At 43.2% G+C, this 22,399-nt stretch overlaps 1 protein-coding gene across 5 annotated transcripts in view; it reads left to right on the top strand.

The window, feature by feature from the left end:
• The first annotated feature begins 840 nt into the window (after window positions 1-840).
• The window catches only part of PGM2 (phosphoglucomutase 2), a 38,477-nt gene continuing 16,918 nt past the window's right edge, over window positions 841-22,399 (top strand). The window contains exons 1-10 of one of the 5 annotated variants that reach the window (XM_060012709.1): window positions 972-1,025; window positions 2,899-2,984; window positions 5,010-5,177; window positions 9,703-9,809; window positions 14,023-14,107; window positions 16,141-16,224; window positions 16,345-16,538; window positions 18,993-19,182; window positions 20,627-20,724; window positions 22,178-22,358. In XM_060012709.1, coding sequence (XP_059868692.1) covers window positions 1,016-1,025; window positions 2,899-2,984; window positions 5,010-5,177; window positions 9,703-9,809; window positions 14,023-14,107; window positions 16,141-16,224; window positions 16,345-16,538; window positions 18,993-19,182; window positions 20,627-20,724; window positions 22,178-22,358 — 1,203 coding nt within the window. In that variant the 5' untranslated portion in view covers window positions 972-1,015. Of the gene's footprint in view, window positions 1,026-1,214; window positions 1,245-1,830; window positions 1,884-2,898; window positions 2,985-5,009; window positions 5,178-9,702; window positions 9,810-14,022; window positions 14,108-16,140; window positions 16,225-16,344; window positions 16,539-18,992; window positions 19,183-20,626; window positions 20,725-22,177; window positions 22,359-22,399 lie in introns of those variants that run through there. The other 4 variants (XM_060012711.1, XM_060012714.1, XM_060012713.1 and 1 more) reach the window with 4 other exon arrangements.

The following is a 22,399-nucleotide window of genomic DNA, read 5'->3' as shown; positions in this document are numbered from 1 at the left end:
TTTGTGAGGCTCATCTATGATGTGTACAGTAGTTCATTTTCACAGCTGTATGAATACACCACAATTTTTCTACATCATTGTATGAATATAATATAATGTATTTATCCACTGTATTGTTGATGTACATTTGGGTTGTTTCCAGTTTGGGGCTATTACAAATAATGCTGCTAGAGACATTCTTACACATACCTTTTCATGCTCACTGCATGCATCTCCTTTATGGCTTAGTGGTCCTAAGGTCATGAAGATGAACTCCTTAGTTTCTAGAAGTTTCATTGCACCTTTCACACTTATCTACAATTAGCCTGGAATGCATATTTATATGAGGTGTGATGTGAGGTAGGGGCTCATGTTTCTTTTTTCTTCTTCTTACATAGATATCCAGTTGACCTAGCACCATTAATTGAAAGTAAGTCCTTTCCACTCGCTCTGCGGCGCCACCATTGAAATAAATGAACTGTCCATATACGTGTAGATTAGTTTCTGGACTCTCCATTCTGTTTTATCATCTATTTGTCTTAATCCTCCCACTTTTTCTTCTTTTTCAAGATTTTTCTCGGTTATTCTTGACTCTCAGAATTTCTACATAACTTTTAGGCTCCTTTCTGGGCTTACCCGTGCTTGGATCCCAGCTCCTGACCCGGTGCCTGGCGCACAGTAGGAACTGAATGAATAGCTGTTGTATGAATGGGAGTGACCTCGGGATCTTTCAGCACGCCCACTTCCACCCCACGCTTCTATCCCGCTGCCCCCAGAGGCGCAACTGTACACTGCAAGGAGGCTGCTCCCCGGCGGAGCACGTCATTTTCCTCCCGACACGGGTGGATCCCGAGCCGGTTCTCTCTGCCCCGCCCGCGCCCCGCCCCTCCCCGCCCCGCCCCGCCGGAAGGACGATCTCGCCACCTCTTGAACTTGGTGGTGGCAGCGCAGGGATGGCGGCGGGGACGGGGGCTCCGGGACGCGGCGGCCCCGGCATGGACGCCCGGCTGGACCAGGAGACGGCCCGGTGGCTGCGATGGGACAAGGTGAAGGGCGGCGGGGGGCCGGGAGCGCCCGGAGGAGGTGTAGGACCCCCTGCCCGCTCCCCGGGCGCCGCGCCGCCTTCCCTGCGGCGAGTGCCGGTGCAGGCGCTTCCTTCCTTCGCTTCCTTCCTTCCCTCCCTTCCGCCCCGCGGCGCCGCGCTGGTCCCGCCGGAAGACCGAGGAGGAGGACGTGGCGGCGGCAAGGCCTCGTCGGTGTGGCTGGTTTGTGGCACATTTGAAGTTTGTCCAGGAAAGGTTGTCCCGGGACAAAATCAGCCATCCGGCGGGCGGGGACTGCAAGTTCGGGAGCGGGGCAGCGAGCGGGGTTGGTCTGAATGCGGCGGGGCTCAGGGGTCTTGTCTAATTGAGGCGAGCGCGCGTTCCTGCCACTCAGACCGCGGGCTCGTCCGCTGCAGTCAGCAGTGCGTCCGCCACCGACCCCTATTTGTCCCCGCCTGTTCCTCAAACTCCCGGGTACTTGGCAGAGCAGCATTCCCAGGCGCTGGGTTGCAAACGTGGATCCTTTCGGTTGGACCCGCTTGGCTTCAGGCGTTTTTCTCAGGTCTCAGACTTTGCTGAGAAGAAGAAGGGGGAACCCCTTGGACACAGCACCCTAGCTTTTCACTCTCTTAGGTGTTGGAGCAAACAGAGAAGCAGGGACCGAGCTCCGGACATCACTCCCTGTCTCCTTTCTAACCTGAGTCTCTCGTTTCCTACTTGTTACGTCGTGCACGCTGTCTGTATTCCCGGAAAGTTCCTCTCAGCTCTCTTCTGCTGAACTTGTTTCTCATGTCGTTACTTGTGTTTCAGGTCTGAACTTAAATGTGGCTTATGCAGAGAGGGCTTCCCTGGCTTCCAAGGGTAAATTATTTCTCTCTAATACTCTCCCTAAACAGACTGTTCTTTTTCCTCATAGCCCTTAGCGATTGGCCAAAAACAAAAACACTTGCTTGTGGGTTTATTTGTACTGGGCCCCAGCAAATCATATAGCCGGTGCTGCGCACTCATTCACGAAATTCCATGGTCCATAGTCCTGCACAGTGCATTACTGTGCACTGAAATAGTAGAGACCTGAAATATTTGAGTCAGTGAGGAAGACTACAAGCCCTTTCTGCAGGGGCCAGGCCTTCCTCTTCACCCTCGGGCCCCCCACTTCACATGAAATGCCAGCACATCGTGTTTCTGATGCTACTGGCAACTCCTTGGGTGGTTTTTCTTTGTAATTCTTGTGAATTCTTTAGCGGAGGAAAAGGTCTCCATTTCTGATAACTCACTGCCTGGCAGTGAGTAGAAATCTTTTGAAGCCATAGTTGGTAATGAATTAGTTTCATAAAACTTTCCCTTTGAAGAAATAAAAACCCAGTTTCCACAAAATGTTGTATCTTTGTATACAGAGAGAGTACCTCACTGGATAGAGGTGAGGGGGTGTTGTCCTCTTCATCTTTTTGCTACCACTCCTCTTGTTCTTTCCTCTCTCAATTTTTCCTTTGGCTTGAAACAGGCACCCAGAGGGAACTTCCTGCCAGCTAAAAGCATTGCAGCCCTGTAGTCTGATTGCCCCAAGGGTGGCGGGGCACCAGCAGGTACCCTCTGAGCATTTCCACTGTACCTCCATGCCTGTTCCTCTGGGTGCTGACAAATGTGTCACTGCCACGTATGACTCTGATCGCTGCTGACCTCTTGATTTTTTTATGCTTACCTTTCTGCCTCCTTTGGTTTCTCTCAAGCTATTAGGTCTTTTATAGATATCAAAGGCCGGTTAGGATTTTCCAAATCTACACTGAATGAAAGAATCACTGGATATTGGGTGTGACCTTGAAGTCTCTGTTTTCTCATTCACTCAGCAAGTATTTATTGAACCTCTTTTACATTGCAGATCTGAGCCCTAACTTGCAGGCACCTAACAATCTGATAGGTCAGATTGTGCTCTGTGGTCAGTGGCTATTGCTTTTAACCAAAAAGGTGGGCTTTTACTTGTTTCCTTTTGAATCTGGAACAATCTGAAAATGTGGGCTTAATTCCAAAAGGCAGCATTTTATTGCAGTAGCATTTCAAAGTTTAATTATGTGGCCATGTTTTGCCTGCATGGTCATCCACTGAGGTGATTACTGTAAGATGGAATATAAAGTACTTACTCTTTGTTACCCTGAATCCTTAATTTAAAAGTTTGATATGGAATTAATGTAATTGTCGTTTTTCTCCATGCTTAACATTTTATGCAACTATTGCACAAAAAAAGGGCAATTTAAAATGAACTTAAATGATTCATGTGAGTGTCTGTTTGAAGCAGTTAATGTAATATGAAAGGTACTAAGTTAATGCTTACATATACAGTTTAAGCAGGACACTTAATCTCTGAGGCTTCCCCGTCTATGAAATGGGGTTTTTGTTATTTGCCTGCCTCTTATAGTCATTGCAAGATTCAAATTTGACCAGGTATGTGAAAGTATTGTACAACTTACAGGGCTTCCCTGGTGGCGCAGTGGTTGAGAGTCCGCCTGCCAATGCAGGGGACACGGGTTCGTGACCCGGTCTGGGAAGATCCCACATGCCGCGGAGCGGTTGGGCCCGTGAGCCATGGCCGCTGAGCCTGCGCGTCCGGAGCCTGTTGCTCCGCAACGGGAGAGGCCACAACAGTGAGAGGCCCGCGTACCGCAAAAAAAAAAAAAAAAAAAAAAACAACTTATAAAACACTACCAAAGTAAGGTGTTGATTTAAATTATATACGCTATCACTCTGGGAAAATTTGAAGACATTAGGGAAGAAAATGAACATTTGATTATTACTAGGTGCCAGATAGAAAAGGGTGTTTTACATGAATTTAATGTAAACCACCTTGTAAGGAAGGTTATAGGTTGTTCCCATTTTGGAGATGAGGAAACTGAGAATTCAAGAAGCTAAATAATCTGCCCAACAGTATAGAGTTGGTGAGTGGTGGTGTTGCTGGGATTCCATTCTGAGTGTTAGATCCCAGAACCTGTATGTTCATTCCATTTCTCCAAAAGTGCTTACCTTTGTAGGAAAGAAAATAATACTTACATTATAAAGGAAAAACTATTTCCTTTTACTCACAATACTTCTGATACCAAATGTGTGAGTTTTTCACACTGTGCTAGTTTCCATTTCTCTGTGGACACCAACTGGGTGTCCAACAATTTAACTCAGTACAGAGTTAGCACAGACCCTCCAGCTTCAGGGCTTAGTCCCACAATATTGTCCCCACTTCAGATACCTGCAAAAGTCCCAGGTTGTCACCTCTCCTTCTGACCAACCAGTGATAAACCAGGGGTCTCGTGACCCCCTTCTTGGGTTTGGTAATTGGAGTACAGCTCACAGAACTCAGGAAGGCACTTTACTTACTATTACCAATTTTATTATGAAGGACACAACTCAAGAACAGCCAGTTGGAAGAGATCCATAGGGCAAAGTATGGTGGGAAGGAGTGCAGAGCTTCAGTGCCCCTACATAGGCATGATTGATTAAATGATCAGTGATTGAACTTAATCTCCAGCACCTCCCCTTCTTGGAAGTCAGGGGGTGGGGCTGAAAGTTCCAACCATCTAATCACTTGGTTGGTTCCCAAGAGTCACATCAGTAGAATAAACTCAGGTATGGATGAAACGGGTTTGTTATGAATAACAAAAGATGCTCCTTTCATCCTAATCATTCAGGAAATTTCAAGGGTTTTATGACCTCTTTGCCAGGAACTAGGAACAAAAACTAAATAAAAACGTTATATCACAATGTCATGCATTATAATTTTTAAAGGACCAACTTCATATTTCAGATTTTAAAAGCATCAGAAAATTGAAAAGCCTCTACGTGTATATGTACGCATGTATATATGCTTTTCAAATACATACATATACATATATTATAATATATATATATTTTTTCTCCTATAGGTTAGAGTTATCGTGAGGTTTTTCTTATATTTCTGATTTTTCATTACTTTATTCACCTGGTATGTACATTTCTGTTTTGCAGAATCCCTTAACTTTGGAGTCAGTGAAACAACTAATTGCAGAAGGTAATAAAGAAGAACTGCAAAAATGTTTTGGGGCTCGAATGGAGTTTGGGACAGCTGGCCTCCGAGCTGCTATGGGAGCAGGAATTTCTTGTATGAATGACTTGACCATCATCCAGACTACACAGGTGCCACATTTTTATATTTCTTAGTTATTCTTAACATAGTCCCAGTGCTAAAAGATAAACTGAAGCGTATTAAAAAGTTTAAGAGTTTATTTGAGCAAAAATCTCTTTGAATCAGGCAATTCCAAACTGGTTAGGAGCTGCTGGGGAGAAAAAATTTTTCCTTTACGCTTACAGATTCTTTGGCTGGTATTAATTAAAGTGGCATAAGACAGATTAACAGGAGAAAACAAATTTAATGACATACATATGGGAGCCTCATAAAGACAGTGAGACACAAGGGCAGATTTAGCAGTTGAGGCTTCAAAGTGGAGAATGACAATAGAAGGACTTTTCAAGTATATATGTATATTCATATATACAGACATATATGCATATGTGTGTGTGTATATATATGGGATTTTTTTGTTTTTTTTCTTTTTTTTTGCGGTACGCGGGCCTCTCACCGTCGTGGCCTCTCCCATTGCGGAGCACAGGCTCCGGACGCGCAGGCTCAGTGGCCATGGCCCACAGGCCTAGCCGCTACGCGGCATGTGGGATCCCCCCAGACTGGGGCGCGAACCCGTGTCCCCTGCATCGGCAGGTGGACTCTCAACCACTGCGCCACCAGGAAAGGCCTATATATGTTTTTATAGCTATATTTTTCACAGGGCAGTAGAAGAGCAGATGTTTGCTAGTTAATGTTTACCTGCCATACAGATAGCTCTTTCAGATTAAAAGTTATCTCTGATAACAGTTACCTTTTGGACTTCCCTGGTGGCGCAGTGGTTTAGAATCAGCCTGCCAATGCAGGGGACATGGGTTCAATCCCTGGCCCGGGAAGATCCCACATGCCGCAGAGCAAACAAGCCTGTGCACCGCAACTACTGAGCCTGTACTCTAGAGCCTGTGAGCCACAACTATGGAGCCTTCATGCCACAACTACTAAAGCCCGCATGCCCTAGAGCCTGCACGCCTCAACTACTGAGCCCTTGTGCTGCAACTACTGAAGCTTGTGTGCTCTAGGAACCGTGTGCCACAACTCCTGAGCCTGCGTGCTGCAACTACTGAAGCCCACGTGCCTAGAGCCTGTGCTCTGCAACAAGAGGAGCCACCACAATGAGAAGCCCGCGCACCACAGCAAAGAGTAGCCCCTGCTCGCCACAACTAGAGAAAGCCCATGTGCAGCAACGAAGACCCAACACAGCCAAAAATAAAAATTAACTTAAAAAAAAAAAGTTCCCTTTCTGGGTCAGGCTCCATATCTAAATTCTGCTAGGTAGTTAAGGAAGAGGTGAAAGTTTTTCTTCAATCTGTCAGGTCTTGATTGGCCTCATTTCAAAATGATCCACATGCCAGAGTGACATGTTTTGGGGTCACATATTCTGCTCCCCCTCAGAGCGCTCCACTAAGGAGAACTAGGGGAAAGACTTATAGAGAAGAGGCAGAAGCAAAGCAAGGAAATTAATAGATTGGCTACAGCTCAAGTGGGTGCCGTATTTGGGAAAGCCTTGCTGGCTGTTTGTGATTGGCTGTCGTTAAGTTGCGATTTCTTAACCTTGAGGTTTTTACAGGGTTAGGTTTTGGCTTGCTTAGTAGGCTCCCAAGGCATTAAAGCCATCTGAGTCCACTGGCCTCTTTGTTTAATTAATTTGACTCCAGGCTCCTTTTGTATTTGACAGACCTAATTTGTTTTAATTATGGATGAGTCTTGTGGGTTTGCCCAGGCACAGGGAATCACACGTTTACTCCATAAAGTTAGGCTTGCACAGTCAGCTGAAGCAGTACCTTTTCAAACTCATGCAGCAGTTCATTCATTCGTTCATTTATTCATTCAACAGAGCTTTATTGGGTGCCAAGCATCAGGGATATAATAATGACTGAAAGAGACAGATTTCCTCATGGAGCTTTCATTCCAGTGCCAATCCACCAACTAAGCTGACCGACTCCTGTGTTCTTGTAATGTTTGTTATGGTTGTACAGATGCAAGCATTGAAAAGCTTTTCTAACTGCCAGAATAACCAAGGGTTATTAGTTCTACTTAGTTTTAATTTACAGCATAGGTGGAAATTATTGCCGAGTTCCCTTGCCTTCATTTGTGAATTTTACACTTAGAGTCCAGACCCAACTTTTAGGAATAAAGATGAAGCCTTTGATAAAACAGCTGATGCCGAGTGTCGAGAGTTCTGTTTATGAGGGAAATGAAGTGGAACAGATTGTTCTGTTTCTTCAACTGCTTGGACTTGTTAAAATTGAAGGTCACTTTAGTTTCAGGAGAGAAGACGTTGGGAAAATTGACTACTGGTGATTACGTGTACTTTACGTGTACCTCCCAACATAAAGGCAGAGTTGGGCATGTTCTGGCAAAACCCTAAGAAGGAACTCTTGCATAAGGGTACAGAGTTGCCATGGGAACACACTACTGTTAAGCAGTAGGGCTCCCGAGATCTTTTTGGAGGGAAGGCTTAGAATAAAGTGAGCCTGGGAATCCTGTTCTGGTTTATGGATAACATGGGATCATGTTGATGGATAAGGCTGCCCTCTGCTCTGGTCACTAGGGCATACAACAGATCACGCAAAACATAGTAGTCTTAAACAACAACATTTATTTTGCTCACAGATCTGTAATGTGGGTGGAGCTCAGTGGGGACAGCTCATCTCTGCTGCACTTGGCATCACGTGGGCCAGCTTGGAGCCTGGAGTCATCTGAAAGCTCCATGCTTGCTGGTCTCTGGTGCGAACTCTCGTCCTATTGGTGCCCCCAAATTCACCTGGTTGTATTTAAGAAGTAGGTGCATGTGAGTCAAGAACAACCCACTAGGAAACAGGATAGACTAGAGGGAAATTTTTGTATTGTTTGCCTCATTGACAGAGGTTATAGTTTCCGTTTAGGTTACTTAACTGAGCCATTACACATCAGTGATAGAGAACTCATTGTCTTCTGAATTAGCCATTCTGTCTTTGGATTGTTCTCATTAAAGAATGGTTTCTTTATTTTGAGCCAAATCTATCTTTCTGTAGCTTTTACATATTGGTCATAGTTTGACCTTTTGAAGGTATATAAAGTTTGTTTCTTACGCTCTATGATAATATTTCCATCCCTCAGTGAGTCTCTTCTCAGGAAAAAGCATGCCCCCTTCCCTTAGCCATGCTCTCAGGTCCTCAGCCTCAGCAGCCCCCAGAGTTTTTTAGAGCGATTTGGAGATGATAGGGATTTTAGACCAAGGCTGAATGTTTTTATGCCCCCCTTGAACACTAGGGCCACACACAGGGGTCAACCTGGGCCAGGGAGAGAGCACTGTCACTGTTGTAAGCCTTAGAGTGTGAGCATCTGCGTACCCTCAGGGGACCCCACAAAACCAGTACACGTGTTCTTATTACCTCATATCCCTCAACCTCAGAAGATATGCCCAATGCAATATTTTTGCACAAGAAAAACTGAAGGATTTCTAAATTGGCATCACTCTGGCAACAAAGCTGTGAAGTATTGCCCTACCAAAAATAAGAGTTACAATTACTTTTTATAAAACTTCCTTCAATCAAAGTGAAATAAGTAGTATGAACCATCATTATAACCCAATCAACCAGAGTTCTTTTTGTTCTGTAATAAAACCTATTTTGTCGAGTAATCTAAACCTCTTGAATTCAAAGTTCACTATTTTCTAATCTTCTGTATTTCAGACTGATGTGATGTTATTGCACCCACTAAGATGCAGGAATTGTGTGTTCCACCATTTCTAGGCAGGTGGGAATAGCCCAAACTCTGCACAATTTTAATTGTATAATGGTGGACTGATAGAGCCTCCTTAAGACCTACCTGCTTGAAAACAATATCACAAGCAGAACAAGTTTAGATCAGTTAACTGTCGAAATCTTAACTGTCGAAATCTTAACTGTCGAATTTCTTTTACCTACTGATGTACAGGGCAGGTGGAAATGTCTGAAACACTTCCCTGTCCTCAGACATTTTAGGCTAGTGTAAAATGAATACAGGCTTTGAAGAAAAATGACAGTAAAAATGATGCTCATAACAGCAAACACACAGTGCTTCCTTGGTGTCGGATTCTCAGCACTTGGCATGTTTTAACTCATTTAGCCCTCATACAGCCCTTTGAAGTAGGTACTATTGTTATTCCCATTTTACAGAAGAGGAAACTGAGGCACTGAGAGATTAAGGAACTTGTCATTTGCTTGTAGGTGGGGGTAGAGTACAAGCCCACAGAGTCTGTGTGCTTTTAACCCAGCACTGAACCACCTCTAACCAGACCGAGGCACAAATCTAGGCTCTGCTATTCGTGTGTCTGAAACTGGGCAAGTCACCGAGCCTCTCTGAGTTCTAGCTTTTCCATCTGTAAAATGAGGTTTCTTGGCCAAGCTGATCTGGGATTAGTGATAATAAATACTAAGTGTCCAACACATTACCTGATACATACAGATAGAAAATAAATAGAGCTGTTATTTTCCTATTGTTCAGTATATATATAATATATATATAGTGTGTGTGTTAAAACATATAGTGTACTCTTTGAATCCATGGGGTATTTTTTAGGGATTTTGTAGATACCTGGAAAAGCAATTCAGTGACCTTAAGCAAAGAGGTGTTGTGATCAGCTATGATGCTCGAGCCCATCCGGCAAGTGGAGGCAGCAGCAGAAGGTATGTAAAGATATTTCGGAAACTACTTTTTTGTAGTGTATTTTGTAGTTTTAGGTGTAATCACCATTTCAATATGTTGACTTTAAATATGTTTTTTCAGCTACATTGCTTAACTATGAAATTGATGGGTAGATTCTTTTGTAACTTTTAAGAATTCTGGCTTTATGTTTGGGTTAAGAAGATAAAATTATTTAGACAATGTAGAACTTACTCCTATCTGAGGTAATTGTTTTAACTGGCAATATTATTTCTCCCTCTCACTTTCTTCCTTTTATGTAAATTTTTTTCTTCCGCTATTTATAAGCCTCATGAGCTCCTTCCCATTCCTAAATGCCCACTGCAAGCTGCATTCTTGTAGCATTCCCAGACCAATGAGACTGTCTTATGTAGCTGTAGGCAGGTGATGATGGTGATGGTGGGGATGGTGGTGGTGGTGGTGGTGGTGGTGGTGGTGGAGGAGGAGGTGGTGGTGATGTGGTGGAGGAGGTGGTTGTGATGTGGTGGTGATGGTGGTGGTGGTGGTGATGGTTGTGGTGGGGGGGAGGTGGTGGTGGAGGAGGTGGTGGTGATGGAGGAGGTAGTGGTGGCGGTGGTGGTGGAGGAGGTGGTGGTGGCGGTGGTGGTGGTGGTTGTGGTGGTGGAGGAGGTGATGGTGATGGTGGAGGAGGTGGTGATGGTGGTGGAAGAGGTGGTGGTGATGGTTGTGGTGGTGGTGGGGGAGGTGGTGGTGGTGGTGGTGGAGGAGGTGGAGGAGGTGGTGGTGGTGGTGGTGGTGGAGGAGGTGGTGGTGGTGGTGGTGATGGTGGTAGAGGAGGTGGTGGTGGGGAGGTGGTGGTGGTGGAGGAGGTGGTGATGGTGGTGGTCGTGGTGGTGGTCGTGGTGGAGGAGGTGGTGGTGGTGGTGGTGGTGGAGGAGCTAGTGGAGATAGTGGTGGTGGAGGAGCTGGTGGTGATGGTGATGGCGGTGCTGGTGGTGGAGGAGGTGGTGGTGGGGAGGTGGTGGTGGTGGAGGAGGTGGTGGTCATGGTGGTGGTGGAGGAGGTGGTGATGGTGGTCGTGGTGGTGGTGGTGGTGGTGGTGGTGGAGGAGCTGGTGGAGATAGTGGTGGTGGAGGAGCTGGTGGTGATGGTGATGGCGGTGCTGGTGGTGGAGGAGGTGGTGGTGGAGGTGGTGATGGTGATAGAATCATTTGAGTGCTGAATGTGAGTTAGGCACCTAGGTATTCACTCACTTAGCCCTCACCAAACCTGTAAAGTATGTACTTTTATCTCTTTGCTCTAATATCATAAAGTGAGAGAAGGCAACACAATTTAAATAAAGAGGCTGACACCAGGGGTTAGCAAACTGTTTCTCTAAAGGGCAAATAGTAAATATCTTATACACTGTGGGCTGCACAGTCTCTGTCACAACCATTCAACTCTGCCATGTAGCATAAAAACAGCCATGAACAATTCATGACTGAATGGGTGTGGCAGTGTTCCAGTAGAACTTTATTTACAAAATGGGCTGGAGTTTGCCAATCACTGCTCTTAATCACATTATATGACCCTCTTTTTTACTTGAACACTTCCTCTATTATGTTGAATTTTTTTAATATTTCCAGAATATAAGTATTAGTAGTTTCTTAGATTGGAAGAACATACCAATGTTTAATATTAATGAAAAGTCTCATAACTTTACAATGCTGGATGAATTCATAGAGTCCTAATCTTTGCTTCTCGGTAGCTTCTAGTCTAAGAGAGAAACATTAATGGGAACAAATGTGTGGCTGTGAGGAAGGGAGCATGGCCAGGGCAAAATACCAGATGACATCAGCTCCTAGGTTGAACTCAGGGTGATATAAAATATTGGGTCTTCAGCTGCAGGCTCAAAGATGTGATTTTTGTCAATAAAGCTAGAGAGAAGCTGTATCTTTCAAGGACTGATGCTTATGAACTATATTCACAAGACAGTAGTGTAGAATAAACCTCAGACTATCAGTTTGTCAATTTCAGTTAGTGAATTTACAGTGAGAATTACATCATAAGCATGCTTTACCAGCAGGTCAGACCCTCCGGTCAAAGCATGCACAGTGCATATATGTGGCTAACTGCCTGTTTAGCTTCTCAGATTTCTTCTCCTTAGGCTGAGTACCCTGCTTCAGGTTGACACATCTTTCATATATGTTAACATTGTCAATTAAGGTGGAGCTGTTTCTTGCTCTGGCCTTGGGGCCATATCAGTTCCTTAAAGTGACCGATGTTACTGATTCTATTTGTTTATGGTTCAAGTCTCAGAGTTTGATAGAATGGGATGGAGTGGAGCTCAGGGTCTCTGTCTGTCACCTACAGCAAGCAAGATATTTACAGGTTGTAACAATTACTAACCAGTATATAGTAAAACACTCATGATGAGGAAATGGACATTTTCTTTTTTTTTTTTAATTTACTTATTTATTTTATTTATTTTTGGCTGCAATGGGTCTTCGTTGCTGTGCACAGACTTTCTCTAGTTGTGGCGAGCGGGGGCTACTCTTCGTTGAGGTGTGTGGGCTTCTCGTTGCGGTGGCTTCTCTTGTTGCGGAGCATGGGCTCTAGGCACATGGGCTTCCGTAGTTGTGGCTCACGGACTCTAGAACACAGGCTCAGTAGTTGTGTGGCTCGCGGGCCCTAGAGCACAGGCTCAGTAGTTGTGGCGCACGGGCTTAGTTGCTCTGTGGCTTGTGGGATCTTCCCGGACCAGGGCTCGAACCCGTGTCCCCTGCATTGACAGGCAGATTCTTAACCACTGCGCCACCAGGGAAGCCCGACATTTTCTTAAAGAGTCGGAAACTATTGCAGTCTCAGAATTTTACCTAAGGAAATGTTGATTAGTTCTTTAATCTTACAGTTTTAAATATCTGGTGGGAAACATAAGCAATAACTGTTAAGTATATGCAAAGAACACACTGAATCTTTTTTCGTGCACATTTGTAACTTAATTCATATATATCATGTATATATCGTAGGTATGTTGAGTGTCTCCTTTGCCAGCTTTAAGAAAGCGCCTTTAAAGTCAGCCTGAACACATGCTACACATTTCATGAGGGTAAAAGTGACTCAGTACCTTCCAGTGAATACAATGTGGATTTAATTCAGATTTTTAGTTAAGTTGTTTTTGCTAAATTTTGTTATTTTTATGACTTTCCCCTATGTAGAGGTATTTTTTTTAATTGTCAAAATCATTTTCGTATTACTCTTGATCCTAGGAATTTTGACGCTTGAGTTGTTAAATAGCTCTTTTTGCCCCAGCCAGCTCCCGAAATAGTGTTCCATGAGGTTAGTGCTCAAGAACTGTTTGGGAGAATGATCAAATATTTTGTTTGTTTAATCCTGTAATAGTGTGGTGTTGTTCTTTGGTAGTAAATTGCTCAATTGTTGTGATGAAGTACTTTAGTCCATGCATGAAGAAAGACCCAGTGCCATGTTCTATGTCCTGCCCTAAGTCAGGTGCTGTGGAAGTTGAGAAATATGTCGAAGTGTCAAAGATTTAAGTCTTCTTCTAAGGGCTGAATGGAGCCAAGATGTATATATGTCATATACATGTCAGATGCATATATGTGTTACACATATATCACACACACACACATGCCAATGTGCCGTATGTTTTGTAGAGGACAACATCGAATCAAATACGAGTCTTCATGGCGTATACTGGATAGTGACAGCTTTAGACTCAGGTTTCTCTTGCCAAGTGACTTGGTACTGGGCCAGATAACTTTCTGTTGTGGGCACTGCCCTGTGCATTGTGGGATGATTTACAGCATCCCCGGCCTCCGTCCACTAGCTGCCACTAGCGCTCTACCCTGATGACAACCAAAAATGTCTCCAGACGATTCAAATGTCCCGTGGGGGCAGCACTGGCCTCCGCTGAGACCCCCTGAGAGGGAAGAGAGCCTAGAGATTCGGGTGCAGGACTGGGTCAGCCGCTGAGTGGCTCGTGGACATGGGACAAGTCATACGTCCTTTCTTGGCTTTAGTCCCATTTCTGTAAAACAAAGGGGTGGAGTGAGATGACTCCTAAGGTTCCTCCAGCCTTAATGTTCTCTGCCAGCAGAAGTAAAATAAACGTTTTCTTCGACCTGGCTGCCGTTCTCAGCCTAAAGAAATGGTTGGACCTTCATTTCCTTCTTTATTGTCACCCACGGTCCTGACGGCTCTACTTTCCTTTTCTCCCCCATCACTCTGCATTTCCAGATTCGCCCGACTTGCTGCCACTACGTTTATCAGCCAGGGGATTCCTGTGTACCTCTTTTCTGATATAACCCCAACCCCCTTTGTGGTAAGTAACTCTTTCCTCTTGTAATTTCCTGTCATGGAATCAGAGATGGGACATGGCCGAGTTTTACAGTCTTCAGTGCTCTTGGGATTCAGGTGTTTGAAAGATAGAAGGGCTCCTTGCCTTTTATCAGGAATTCTCCCTCCTCTCCAGGACTGTTCCTCCCACATCCTAGTAATATTCTCTGGTATTCAACTTTTGATTCATCCAAATTGATTTTTTTTTTCTTGCGGTACGCAGGCCTCTCACTGTTGTGGCCTCTCCTGTTGCGGAGCACAGGCTCCGGACGCGCAGGCCCAGCGGCCGTGGCTCACAGGCCCAGCCGCTCCGCGGCATGTAGGATCCTCCCGCACCGGGACCTGTGTCCCCTGCATCGGCAGGTGGACTCTCAACCACTGCGCCACCAGGGAAGCCCAAAATTGATTTTTTTAACGCAATTTTTCTTTTACTTGCATTCGGAGGATATTTTAGCTAGTTAGCAAAATGTCTTTTGTTTGTCTGTTTGCTTTTTAATTTGGTTTGTATTCTTTTTTCCCAGCTATCACAGTTAGGAAACTTCTTGGGTCTAAATCTGAATTCAACTCAAACCATGTCTTATCATGAAAATTTTTGACAAGTTGGTGCGCCAACTTTTTATATAAATGTTTCATTCTAAATCCTATTCATGGCCAGTATAAGAAGCATACTTGCCATGTTTTAGTAAGATTTTTGTCAAATTCTTATTGTAGCAGAATCTAAAGAAAAGGACAATAGGGACTGTGACAGCTGTTGCTTTTAAGTAGATAGAACTGTTAAGAGTGGAGCCAGGGGCTTCCCTGGTGGCGCAGTGGTTGAGAGTCTGCCTGCCGATGCAGGGGACACGGGTTCGTGCCCCGGTCTGGGAAGATCCCACATGCCGCTGCTCCGCAACGGGAGAGGCCACAACAGTGAGAGGCTCGCGTACCGTAAAAAAAAAAAAAGAGTGGAGCCAGATGCTAAGCATAAATGTTTTTAGATACTAAACCAAAAACATGGTTTGAATGCACTTAGTTCCATCAAGTAGAAATGAGAGTGTGTAAATAAAAAAGTAAGCTCCACTAGCTTTGTGTTTACTGTCTCTAGTGCACTGACAGGTAGGTGCAACACCTCCTAGATTGTAAATATCCCAGTAGGCACTCAATGTCACATCCAGATGTGGTTCAAGTTTTATTGTTTGATGGAAAAATTGCAATGTGTTCAAGCATCATTGGTCTTCTGTACTATATAAGTGTTGATAGCTATTACTTTTATATCAGACATGAATTAAATGAGTGTCTCATGGTCATTTGCCCACATAGTGGAGTGATTCTCCCTTTTTCTTTGCTCCAGGAAACCTGGGGAATGTGAGATGACTCCTAGGGGGGACAAGTGACCACAGTGATTCTTGGTGGGAGGGCTGAAGCAGACAGGCAGGTAGAATCTCAGGATGCCTGTGTAGAGTAAATCTCATGTGCGGCCACGGGGCGCATAAGCCTACCCTCTCCCCATTTGGGGAAGTAGTCTTGTAAAGATGGGAGCTAAGTAGAGATGCAAGAGAGGGATAATCAGACCTGGAGTGGGAGATAAATGACAAGCTGTGAGGGCTCTCTCCATTTCTCCCACATTTTCCTCAACCTTTTCCTTAAAAGCAAATCAGGGGAAGAAGAGCAGAGGAAGCAGTTGGAGGGAATAAACTGAATCCATAAGCTGCTGTCCCAAGCAGAAGGCTTACAAGAATGTGCAGTGGAGAATCAGACCATCATATTGTTTGGAGAGTTTTCTAGCTCTACCAAGGAGAAGACAGAATAAGAAGACACCTAGGAAAATACTCACCTTTCTTATTTGAATTTTGAGCAGTGAGTTAGTTCTAAAGGTAGTCAGAGTGTACTGCTTGGATGTGGCACAAAAATATTGTATGACACAATATGATGTTTATATATGATGTTTATTAAAAGAGAACACGGTACAATATATGATAGACCTTTTAAGTATATCTAATTTTTTATTTAAAACTGTTCTCCTTTCCTACTGTATTACAGCCCTACACAGTGTCACATTTGAAACTTTGTGCTGGAATCATGATAACTGCCTCTCACAATCCAAAGCAGGATAATGGTTACAAGGTATTTTTATTTTTCTCTCCACGCTTACGTCCTTCTGTATGAATCCTATGCCTTTATGTTTTGGGAGCATGGGGAATGGATGAACTGTAAACCACCTGGATATGTTCCTGCATTCTCCAGGTCTACTGGGATAACGGGGCTCAGATCATCTCTCCTCATGATAAAGGGATTTCCCAGGCTATTGAAGAAAATCTAGAGCCATGGCCTCAAGCTTGGGACGATTCTGTAATCAATGGCAGTCCACTCTTTCATGACCCAAGTGCTTCCATCAATAAGGACTACTTTGAAGACCTTAAAAAATACTGTTTTCACAGGTAAATGGATTTAGCCAAATTCTGTTTTCATTAAATTTTCTTCTCAGTTGATACATATACTGTAGCTGCATCTGACTTTAGAGGCTGTAGATGAGGGGCTGGCAGCTTTTCTTAGAAGGACAGATAGCGAATATTTTGTGCTTTGTGAGCCACTGTGTTACAACTACCCAACTCTGCTGTTGTAGGAAAGCAGCCATAGATCATACAGAAATGAACACATGCAAACATAGCTGTGTTCCAAAACATGTTATTTACAAAAGTAGGTGGCTGGCCCACAGGCCACGGCTGCTAACCTCTGTTGTAGATTCATGTATATGTATATGTGTATATACATACATATGCATATATTTGTGTGTGTGTGTGTGTGTGTGTGCGCGCGCGCACGCACAAGTGTATTCATAAGATACATTGCAGGCATCAGAATTATATGTGCATTTACAAAGTTGATAACGGTTAACAAATTGCTCTCCAGAAACGTTACACTAGCTGAGATTCCCACCAACAGTATATGATAATAGTGTATGATCCACACATTCTTACCTATACCAAGTATTAAATTTCTCCTCTTTCCCAATTCGCTGCATGAAAGTAATACCTATCTTTATTTGCATTCTTTAATTATGAATATTTTTAATATTTATTTAACCTATATTTTTCTATGTATTTGTTCCTCTTTTGCATTTGTAAAACCTCGTTGCTTGTACAGAAAACTAGACTTCATTTATTTCAAATATTGTTTTCCCTTCTGTTGTTACCTTTGGACTTTTTCACTGAAACTTTCAATTTCTGATTCCTGGGTTTTGTGTCACTATAGATAGATTTCACTATACCGAGATTATTTTTTAAAAAAAGCACAACTCTTGTTTTGTGTTGGCTTTCATGTTTACATTTTGCAATGTTTAAATCTTTTGAGTTGTTGGTGACTTTTAATTTTGTATGAAGCATAAAGTAGGAAAGCAGATTAGGTTCTTTCCAAAAAGTTGCAATTGTAACAACATATTAAACTAAAGAATCTCTTTTTCTTTGACTGATTGGAAATATCACCTTTAATCTAACAATTTCTAACATGATATATGAACGCTTATTATGTGTCAGATAACTGCTACAGTCCCTTCACTTGTACTAATTAATTTAACCTCATTTTAATCATCACGGTAATGCTGACGGTAGGTTCTGGTGTATTGCCATCTTATAGATGAGAAAACTGTAACACAGAGAGGTTAAGAAAATAACCAATAGTCACACAGCTTATAAGTGGCAGAGCTCCAAGATTTAAATTTAGAGTCTGTCTCTAAATCATGTTAACCACTAAGCCTTACTGCTTCTCATATATATTTCCCATTTCAAATTGGATCAACTTCTGGACTCTATTCTGTTCCTTTATTCTGCCTTTATATATGTAGGCCTAAACTGTTCTAATTGTGATAGCTTTATAATTCACTTTAATATCTAAGAGTGTTTTTCCAGATTTGTTCTTACTGATCTTGCATATTTATTTTTCTAGATGCATTTTATTTTCAAGGGTATGTTTGTTTTAAACTACTACTGTCTTAAGGAAGACCTTGTTCATTTATTCATTGCCAAAGAAGTGGACAGTAACCTAAGAATCTAGCAGTCAGATCATTGGAATTTTTTAACATCTTGTGCTTACCTTTCTATAACTTCTGCTGTTAATTTTTTTCTTTTTTTTTAAGGTATGTTAATATTTTATTCATCTGCAGATTGGTTATAAATCATGCATCCTTGTCCAATACCTCCTATGGCTATGGTGTTGCTGCCCTTTCCCCTACAGATTAAGGCTTTTGTCCTTTAGGGGTGATGGGGGAGAAACATCTAGGTGGAGTTTTGTGTCCCTCCCAAGGTGGTGGATGTTCACTTCCACGCAGCCTGGATCACAAGAGATGCTTTCTTAAAGATTCTCCCCAAGCTTGGGGTCCGGAGAGAAATCTGCTGTGAATTTTGATGTACATTTTTATTCTACAGTCTCTAGATCAGGGTACTCTGCCAAACAGGATTGTTACTTGACAAAGAAAATGTTTTATTTTTTATGCATCCATGTATGGGATGTTCCATCACATTGTGTTAAAAGGGACACTTTGAAACGTGTGAAGCTAGTAGAGAGTATTTACTGGCACTGCCATGGGTGGGTACTGCCACTGGGCCAGCTGTGAAAGCTGCAGCATGAAATAAAATCCAAAAGTAAGCAGATTTGTGGAAAATAACTACAGAGTAAAATTTAAAACTTGAATGTGTTGGGGGAGGGTGTATGTTTGAAAGAAAGTGAATAAGTTTTCTTTTTTTAATGGAATTAGAAAGATACTCAGTTGTCTTATACATTCTTATTACTTTGATACCTTAAATTCTTAGGAATCTGGTTCCTTGATATTTTGCAGTCCTTCCAGTTTTGAGAGCCATATTTGTATATTTTGTCATTCTCCATGTGTCTGATTCCAGGGCTGTGAACAGGGAGACCAAGGTGAAGTTTGTGCACACCTCCGTCCACGGCGTGGGTCACAGCTTCGTGCAGTCGGCTTTCAAGGCTTTTGACTTTGTTCCTCCCGAGGCTGTTCCCGAACAGAAGGATCCCGATCCTGAGTTCCCAACAGTGAGATACCCAAATCCTGAAGAGGGTAAAGGTGTCTTGGTAACCTGATTTTTTTTTAATTATAAAATTTACTTTGAATATAGTTCAAAACTATTACTCTTGAGTAAAATGTTTTTATGCATTTTCATTGTGCTGAGCAAAAAAGTAATTTCATCATTGGAAATATTTATATTTATTAGTCATCCATTTCTTAAATTCTTTTTTTTTTTTTAATTTTATTTTTGGCTGCAGTGGGTTTTCATTGCTGCGCGAGGGCTTTCTCTAGTTGCGGCGAGCGGGGGCTACTCTTCATTGCGGTGCACGGGCTTCTCATTGCGGTGGCTTCTCGTGTTGCAGAGCACAGGCTCTAGGCACATGGGCTCAGTAGTTGTGGCTCGTGGGCTCTAGAGCACAGGCTCAGTAGTTGTGGCACACGGGCTTAGTTGCTCCACAGCATGTGTGATCTTCCCAGATCAGGGCTTGAACCTGTGTCCCCTGCATTGGCAGGTGGATTCTTAACCACTGCGCCACCAGGGAAGCCCAGTCATCCATTTCTTAAAGGAACTTTCAAATCAGATGTCTTAGCGTCAGGATGTGAGAGCTGAAATTGCTCACAAACTTAAAACAATACTTTACATTCAATTTAATCAATTTAATTTTAAGTTAATTTACTGTTTTCTTAATGCCAAAAAGAAACAGTAATAGAATGGAGATTTATCACATGATTTTTATTCCTCAATTGATATTTTTCTGATACGAAGAAGTGCCATTTAAATTATGGTTCCATTTAGTCTTTTTAAAGGCTCGGGTAACAGTGATATCCGGAGAGTCGGTTTATTCTGGTTTGCCTGTTAGGTTGACCACAGGCCCAGGCCTGGAAATACCAGTCCAGCCACACACACTATCAGATGTGGGGCGAATCCCATGGGCGCATGTGGGTCATGTGTTGATGCTCTCATTATCTGACCTTTGACTCAAAACGTAATATGTGACCAGCCAGGAACAGCTCCAGAAATAAAATTCAGCCTCGGTTTGGGGAAGGACCTCTTTTAGTTCTTAAAGAACTGAACATTTTTAAAGACTGAAATGTGCTCAATTCTTTTTTCTTTTTTTTTTAAGCATTTTTTAAAAAATTTTATTTATTTATTTGGTTGTGTTGGGTCTTCGTTGCTGCGCGTGGGCTTTCTCTAGTTGTGGTGAGCGGGGGCTGCTCTTGGTTGTGGTACGTGGGCTTCTCATTGCGGTGGCTTCTCTTGTTGCAGAGCACAGGCTCTAGGCACGCGGGCTTCAGTAGTTGTCGCACAAGGGCTCAGTAGTTGTGGCACGCAGGCTCAGTAGTTGTGGTACACAGGCTTAGTTGCTCTGCAGCATATGGGATCTTCCCGGACCAGGGCTTGAACCCGTGTCCCCTGCATTGGCAGGAGGATTCTTAACCACTGCACCACCAGAGAAGCCCTGTGCTCAATTCTTGATTGTAATGATCTTTTCTCTTATTCTTTTTCAGACTTTGTCTTTTGCTTTGGCTGACAAAACCACGGCCAAAATTGTTTTAGCAAACGACCCAGATGCTGACAGACTTGCTGTGGCAGAAAAGCAAGACAGGTACAATTAATTGTGATTACCTACATAATGGAAAATATAAAAGGTGACATCTTTGGCAGTAAAATGTTTCTGGAGAGACCAGACCTATTTGGAAATATTTCCCATTTATTTTGCAAACGATCATCTCACTTAACCTCAGTCAGATCCTTTAACATGGAGCAAGTACTGATTCGGGGGCCACACGATCAGCAAGCACATTACAGAGTAAACCAGCCCAGTATGTATTTGGAATTGAAATTACTATTTGTTATCGTCCCCCATTTTATCATTGCTTTTATTATAATTAATGACTCAGTGCCTAATGAGGGCAAAGTACTTGATCTCTGGCTTTACAGTTCAGCGTTTGGTAAAAGGTTTGATGAGGAGTTGGACCTTCAAAGCAATGTTGAATTCAGGTTGAACAGACCAGGAAAGATGCCTGTGGGGCGCTGACAATGCTTAAGACAAGTGCGACTGTAGCGTTTATATAGAGCAGTGGTAGGTAAGCGGGGGGGAAAGTGAAAGCAGTTTTGGGTGTCAAACAGCCTATGTGATGTTTGGGAGACGGTGGGGTGCTGTCAAAGGGTTAGGATTTTCCATTATAACAAAACAGATTCAATTCTATATCAGGTTTTAGAAATTTAAGCTAAGGTGCTACATGCTGAAATGTGAGGTGTACTTGTAGCCACCTACAGACAGGAACATAAGCTGCAAACCTGTTCTCTGGTGTCCTGACTGTGTGAATACTGCGCTGGATCTTAAGGAATGCTAAGCAGTCTCTCTCTCTCAGAATCAGCAAAGCTGAGCGGAAAATTGAGATATGCAAACTATTATACTTGGGGGGCATCTTTTTAAAAAAAATATATATTTATTTATTTATTTTTGGCTGCATTGGGTCTTCGTTGCTGCGCACGGACCTTTCTCTAGTTGCTGAGAGCAGGGGCTACTCTTTGTTGCAGTGCGTGGTCTTCTCATTGCAGTGGCTTCTCTTGTTGTGGAGCACAGGCTCAGTAGTTGTGCACAGGCTTAGTTGCTCCGCGGCATGTGGTATCTTCCCAGACCAGGGCTCGAACCTATGTCCCCTGCATTGGCAGGTGGATTCTTAACCACTGCAACACCAGGGAAGTCCTTAGGGGACATCTTGCTAGCATGTTTCTGTTATGTTTAAAACCAAAGCCTTTGCCAAAGACTGAGATAAAAGCATTTGTGTGTCATCGCTGATGTACTTATTTTGTACGCTCTTCAAAGACAGGATGTTTGTCTAGGCGAACAGGCTGAGACACGGTAGCTGCTCGTATGTTTGTGGCGTGGCAGTCACGCTTCTGGCCTATTATTTAAACAAGAATAATAAGAACAGTCCTGCAGGGGCTACTTTGAACCTTGTTTGGCTTAATTGTTCTGTCCTTAATTGTTACTTACAATTAAGTGATCTCTCTTGAGATCACTGCTGTACATAGGTTGTTTTTTCTTACAGTGGTGAATGGAAAGTGTTTTCAGGCAACGAGTTGGGGGCCCTCTTGGGCTGGTGGCTCTTTACTTCTTGGAAAGAAAAGAACCAAGATCACAGCGCCCTCAAAGACACATATATGTTGTCCAGCACCGTCTCCTCCAAAATCCTGCAGGCCATTGCCTTAAAGGAGGGCTTTCACTTCGAGGTAAGGTGTTTGTGAGAGTTGCTCTTTTCCCTTTCTTTTGC

The sequence above is a fragment of the Delphinus delphis genome, chromosome 5 (genome assembly GCF_949987515.2).
Source record: "Delphinus delphis chromosome 5, mDelDel1.2, whole genome shotgun sequence".
In the NCBI taxonomy this organism is placed as follows: Eukaryota; Metazoa; Chordata; class Mammalia; order Artiodactyla; family Delphinidae; genus Delphinus; species Delphinus delphis.
This window is presented reverse-complemented; position numbering and strand designations above follow the sequence as displayed.